General features: G+C 37.9%; 1 protein-coding gene across 2 annotated transcripts; it reads right to left on the minus strand.

Annotated features, from left to right (window-relative positions):
* Positions 1-208: 208 nt before the first annotated feature.
* On the minus strand, positions 209-2,399 carry LOC131691587 (peroxisomal membrane protein PEX14). 2 transcript variants are annotated; one of them, XM_058978108.1, is made up of 5 exons: positions 1,982-2,397; positions 1,601-1,918; positions 910-1,133; positions 643-840; positions 209-564 (listed from the first exon to the last, which is right to left on the minus strand). In XM_058978108.1, the coding sequence occupies exons 1-5, from the start codon at positions 2,063-2,065 to the stop codon at positions 558-560; spliced, it is 831 nt and encodes a 276-aa protein (XP_058834091.1). In that variant the 5' UTR covers positions 2,066-2,397; the 3' UTR covers positions 209-557. The 2 variants fall into 2 exon arrangements, with proteins under 2 accessions (XP_058834091.1, XP_058834092.1); XM_058978109.1 differs by having other exon boundaries at positions 209-840; positions 1,982-2,399.
* Positions 2,400-6,411: the final 4,012 nt, after the last annotated feature.

A 6,411-nucleotide genomic window follows, 5' to 3' on the forward strand; every position in this document is an offset into this window, starting at 1 on the left:
ACAATAGTCTAATTTACCCCTGGAGGTGAATTCACTCCCGGTTGAAAACCACTGCTTTAGCTCTTAAATCATACGGTATTTATTAAGGAAGTAGAATACGAAATATGAAGGCCAATAAACAAATTCAATTTTTCTAATTTAGGATAATGCAAAAATTGGTCCATTCATGTTTTCGCTTTAGGAAGTTCAAAAAAATTGCACTGCAAACTGCGTAGCTTATCAAGACAGGTAAGGGTTTATTTTCCTTGTCATTCAACTGCTATGGCTTTTATTCATAGTTAAAAGTTAATCCGTTTACAGAACTTTTCTTTCTAAATCTAATTTTCCGTACCACTCCTGTTCATGCTCAACATTAAAGAAACAACCTAACAAAAAGAAAGCTATTCATACTGCAAAACTTATACCTGAATGTGGTATGAAATGCATATCCAACTATGTATTAGAGAAATCACACACTTGCACTAACTAACAGAACTAGTTCTTCTAAAATACCAGATAATATATCTTCCACCTCCGTTGCATTATCCTGTGCCAGCCAACATTTCTCCGTTTTAAATTTATGATCTGTGAAGAAAGAAAGAAAAGCATTCATTCCTGCGCGTGCCCCAGAGCAGTAACAGTACTGTCGGAGCAAAGTATTACATTATCTCTAGGCTACTATCGCTGTTTTTCAGAACCGCATCATGCTCACTGGAACCAGATCCGGAGCCAGTATCGTTATCGTCAATCTTATCCGGCTCGCCTTCGCTGTTGGGAGTTTGTTCCTGAGATTGGGACTGAAGTTGCCAGGCCGGGATAGACGGAGGTAACACTGGAAGATTTGGCGAGGCAAATTGTTTCCTACGGTACAAAAAGCAGACATTATTTTGAATAAGAGATTGTCAATTGGGTGGGTTCTTAAGAGCATACCTATTTAGAAGGAGTCCTTTAATGGAGTCTAGATCCGTCTTAAAATTGGTAAGCTCTTTGGTGGCAGACTGGGACTGATTTACTCGACTCAATTCGTCCTTGATTTTTATCAACTCAGAATTAAGTTTGTCTATTTTTACTTCGACATTTTTGTTGAGGTCAGCTATTTGTTCGTCTACTGGTTTCTTCTTTTTATTTCGGAAAATCAGCGGCTCTACGAATTTCTGTTGATGTAAACAAAAGATAAAGAAACTTAAATATATATAGTAGCTGTGTCTTGTACAGTTTGGACAGACTTTTGATTTGTCATTGCTATGTATTAATAGGATTTCCCTAGAACTTAGTTATACAAAATGGAACAGACACTATATTATGAAAAAGTTGTATACATATGCTGCTGTATGCTCAAATACGACGGATTACTTTTTTGAACAAATATGGTTGGCATTATCAATTAATCCATCGTTAACAGGAACAATTAACCTTTATATTACTAAAAATTGGTCATAGTTCAACAATACACTTACACTACAATATCTAGATAAAAATCATGCATAAGCCAAAAATTTCTTGGAATACATAAATGTAAATATTTATTTTGACATACTTGAATAAATCTCAGACTACTTCACCCCCGAAACAACCACCACCATACGTGCAATCTCTGTGAAAAATAAGTATTCCTAGATACCTTGTAGAACAAGTACACGCCATACATTAGTCCACCAATGAGCGCTACCGAGCTAAGCACTTCCTTGATCTTGCCGAACCACGTCTGATGCGGTTGGATGGCATATTGTGCTTTAGTGTAACCATTCGATCCTACACCCATATTGATCACCGTCTTGTGGTTTTGCACATTCGGATCGTTGGTGAAAACTCCGGCCCGTTCGCAGGCAAGTTGTATTTCATCTTCAGTGAAACCTTTGGACCGTAGAAACGCCTGCTTCTGATTGATGGCACTACGCATTACATTCGGATTATTGAGGAACTTTATTGCTGTGGTAATCTACGACGCGTGAAAGAGGTTAATCGTAACAAATTTTCTCAATCGGAACAATCTAACACTTACTAAATGCTCCCTAGGTGGCACTATTGGTGGAGCTACCGGTTCCGTAATTAGTGCCGCGGGTGGAGTTTCTTCGCCTTCGCTCATATTGATTTCCACCGAGAGATTAATGTTGGGAAATGACTAGCACAGCAGCTGAGTAGCAGAGGTCAACTTTTGTGTAAGCTGCCTCTGATGCACTAATCTCACAAGTCTTCTGTTATCAGGCAAAATGTTTCACTGATAAATACGATCTGCGAAACGTAGCCTTTGTGATTATTGAACAAATTACAGTGTAATTGATTAGCATATAAGAAAACTATTTTCTCTATCGAATAAAATAGATGTTTAGATATTGTATAAGAATTATCAATAAACTAAAGGTCTTTCGGTTTGAATATGTATAATATTCGGCTTTTCACAAATAGATAGACAAAATTTTAATGAAATGGATAGATGTAAAAATCAGTATGCCTATTTTTTTAAATGTCAGTGGTAACTGATTGAAATACGCTGTGTTACATAGCGGTACTTTGCGAGCCCCAGCTCGACCGGAATGACATTTTGTGCGCTCTTTGTTTACCTGTCTGATCAGCTGTTCTTTAGAGAACCTGTGAACAGCTGATCAGCCAAGTAAACAAAGAGCGCAGCAAACGTCATTCCGGTCGAACTGGGGCTCGGAAAGTACCGCTATGTAACGCAGCGTGTACTACTGCTGCTTCATTAATCAAAATACGCTGTGTTACAAACGTTACGTTCCGAGCCTCAGCTCGACCGGAATGACATTTGCTGCGCTCTCTTCGTTTACTTGGCTGATCAGCTGTTCTTTAGAAAGCCTGTGAACAGCTGATCAGCCAAGTAAACAAAGTGCGCACCAAATGTCATTTCGGTCGAGCAGGGGCTCGGAAAGTACCGCTATGTAACGCACCGTGTACTGGTTCATTGACTTGAAGGATTGACATTTTTGTGGTAACGCCATCGCACAGTGTGACAAAATGTTAGTCAAATTTTTAATCCGAAACGGTGAAATCATTCCATTTTGTACATTGAATGTACAATGTAGAAATTTTCTTATATAATATAAATACAAAAGAAAATTTAACTTAATGTATAGAATTCACTCAAACTATCAAGATTTTTTCCGAGTCCCGGTGGACCACATATTATATACCAATTGACTCAGCTCAATGATTTGGGACAATGTCTGTATATGTGTGTGTATATATGTGGCAAACTCATTCGCGTTTCTCAGCAATAGCTGAACCGATAGTTTCCGCAATCTGAACCAATTTGAAATTAATTTCACATGAAAGGCCAACACTTATACAGAACGTGTTTTAAATTCTTATGTTTAGCTTCCCAAATATGGATATTTGCATTGTTTTTTTTGTGTTTCGAATTCATCTCGTCAATAACTAGCACAATCTGGGTGTCTAGTTAGACGATGTATCTAAACAAAAGAGATTATAACTATTAGAACTCATCTCGCTCTTACATATGCTAGGCCAATTAGTCTGTCACATATTGCCCGGGTTTACACCTGTCAAAGTAATGGGATACAATATGCTAGAGCGAGACCCTATGTTTCAGTCCGTGAATACATGGAGACAGTAGCGCTTTAATCCCTCTAGTAGTTATAATCTCTTTTATCTAAACTAGTATCCAAATTAGCAGTAGTTCGACATACAAAAATTCCAAACAGTTCATACGACATATGTGAACGTCAAAAGCAACTGACTTGTCCCGAGTGATGTCCCGGGAAGCAAATGCAGAAGCTATGGTTTACTGACGAGAAAGCGAAAACGACCTATTGACTTTTGGCTGGGGAGTTTCGCCTGGCTTTTATTTTCCATTCCCAAAAGGAAATATTGGATTAAACCAATTTGCGCATTAGGGACACAAAACCTAACTTCAATTTAATATTGATTTTTTGTGCCTAGATTATTTCTAAAACAACTTACCAGGCTTCCTTACTGCTCTCGATATTAGCTCATTTTCTCGTTTGCAAGCAGTTAAACGCAGTAGGGCTGTTTACTAGCTCCCACCGAAAGCGAGAGAACACGCTCTCGTGAATCAAGAGATTTTTTTGCGTTCATGCATATCTCTCTACCACGCAGGGGGATGCGAAAGTATTAATTTTCGCCCAATTCAAGAGGGAGTGTTCCTTATCAGATGCTCAGTTACAGAAAGAAAATGCCAATAAAATAAGATGGTTTCGAAAACAACAGAATGTCGATATTTTATATCAAATGAGTACTTTATTTAGGCTTTGTATATTCAAACCAGCAATTTGTATGTACACACTAAGTCAACCCAAAGTTGTTAAGTAATTTCATTTGACGATTTGCACAGTAATATTTAACGGAGATCAGCAATTAATTTTAAAAATTGCGAAAGCGTTTTCATTTTTCAGCGACTTCGGTAGATTTACGAATAATTTTCTGCTAAAACCTGGAATATTTTAAATTGAATTTATTATTACTTTTGCTTTTTTCGGTAAATTATCCACCATTCAGTAAAATACTAACTTGTTCGGCAAACAGTTAAACATTATCGAATCTCGTCAAAAACGTACAAAACACGCACAACAAACCATCTGTTAAATCGCCATTTTCGGAGAAAAACATTAAGGAGTTTTATATGTTGAGATGCGGAAAAAAGGGAAAAGTTTGAATGTTTATGAAGGTGTGTAGCCACATTTTTATGAAATATTTGTTATACGTTTAGCGTAATACAATGTCCAATTTGCAAAATCCACTTGAGAAAATAAAAAAATATTAATAATTGTCGAAGCATAGCAATTTCCGCAAAATGCGTTTTTTTAAAGAGGTTAGCCGTGACTACGATTCCAGTCCAACAGCTCAACAGAAACCTTCAAACTAAAAAAAAATCATTAGTGTATGTACCAGTAGTGTCCTTGAACGATCGATTAAAAAAAATTCTTTTTGGAAACGGTGACGATTTTTCCAAAAAAAATCACTATTTTCACCTGAAAAAAATTATTATAAAATTTATAACAATAATATGAAAATTCTTACGAAAAAATGGAATCGTTCCAGAACACGGCAGTTAAATTACGAACAAGTCAAAAAAAGTTTTGAGATCGGTTGAAAACTTTTCCGGCAATCGTAGTCACCGCAAAGACGCTTTTGGGAAACATGATTTCGAGATAATCGCGTTAAAAGTTTCAAGTATAAGCAACACCTCCATAAGGGGCAAGATGAAAAACGCTATAACTTTGCTCTGATCTCTATAAAAATTTGAGGTAACATTCTTAAGAACCTGAGCTTTACGATAGAAGAATAAAAAATTTCGATTTTTTGGTCGACCTCAACATACACCGTGTCCAATAAATTCTCATACACTTCTTCAAAGGCATTGTTGTCGTGTACGCACAACACATATATTAGCTATGTATTGGTGACATGTTGTACTATGTTTGCACTATTACTGACATGATAACATACATTCTTTCATTCAGTTTACATTTTCTACCGACGATGAAGGAATTCCGTGCCGTGGTGATAAAAAAATTTTTGGCTGGTGAGCGCCCGGGCGCTATTTTCAAAATTTTAAAGAGTGTTGGAGTAAAGCGCGATTATGTTTACCGGACCATCCAAAGGTACCGTGACACTTGCTCATTGGATGACAGAAAAAGATCCGGCCGCCCTCGTTCGGTAAGGACTGGACAAGTGGTTAAAGTCGTGAAGGAACGGATTAGGCGAAAATCTCAGCGCTCTGTTCGGAAAATGGCTGCTGATCTGAATATGTCGAAATCATCGATGCACAATATTTTAAAACTCGACCTGGGACTGCAAGCTTTCAAGAAACGTAAAGTACACGGAGTTTCGGAAGCTTCCAAGGAAAAAAGACTTGAAAGAGCAAGTGCTATCCTATCACGGCACGCTGGGGAAGAATTTCTATTTTCTGATGAAAAATTATTTGTCCTGCAGCAATCTCACAATGTCCAAAATGACCGATTGTGGGCTGTCACTTCCAGGAATGTGTCAGATAGTGACAGGAATATTCCTCGATTCCAAAGCGCCGGTGCAGTGATGGTTTGGGGAGCAATTTGCAAGCGTGGCAAATTTCCGCTTGTTTTCATCGACAGAGGCGTTAAAATTAACGCTGTGTATTATAAAACTGAAGTTTTAGAGAAAATCGTAAAGCCAAGTGTGCAAACAATGTTTGGAAATGACCATTATGTGTTTCAGCAGGACGGAGCGCCTTCCCACACAGCGAATGTCGTTCAGAGCTGGTGTCGGAACAATTTGAACGACTTTTTGGCGAAGGACGAATGGCCTCCCAGCTCTCCGGATCTTAATCCCTTGGACTATTTTGTGTGGTCATACATGTTGTCGATGATCAACGAATACAGAGTGTCCAATATAACCCAATTCAAAACCATAATTCAACGGATTTGGGACGAAATACCGATGGAAGCCGTGCGTGCC

The sequence above is a fragment of the Topomyia yanbarensis genome, chromosome 3 (assembly GCF_030247195.1).
Source record: "Topomyia yanbarensis strain Yona2022 chromosome 3, ASM3024719v1, whole genome shotgun sequence".
Classification (NCBI taxonomy): Eukaryota; Metazoa; Arthropoda; class Insecta; order Diptera; family Culicidae; genus Topomyia; species Topomyia yanbarensis.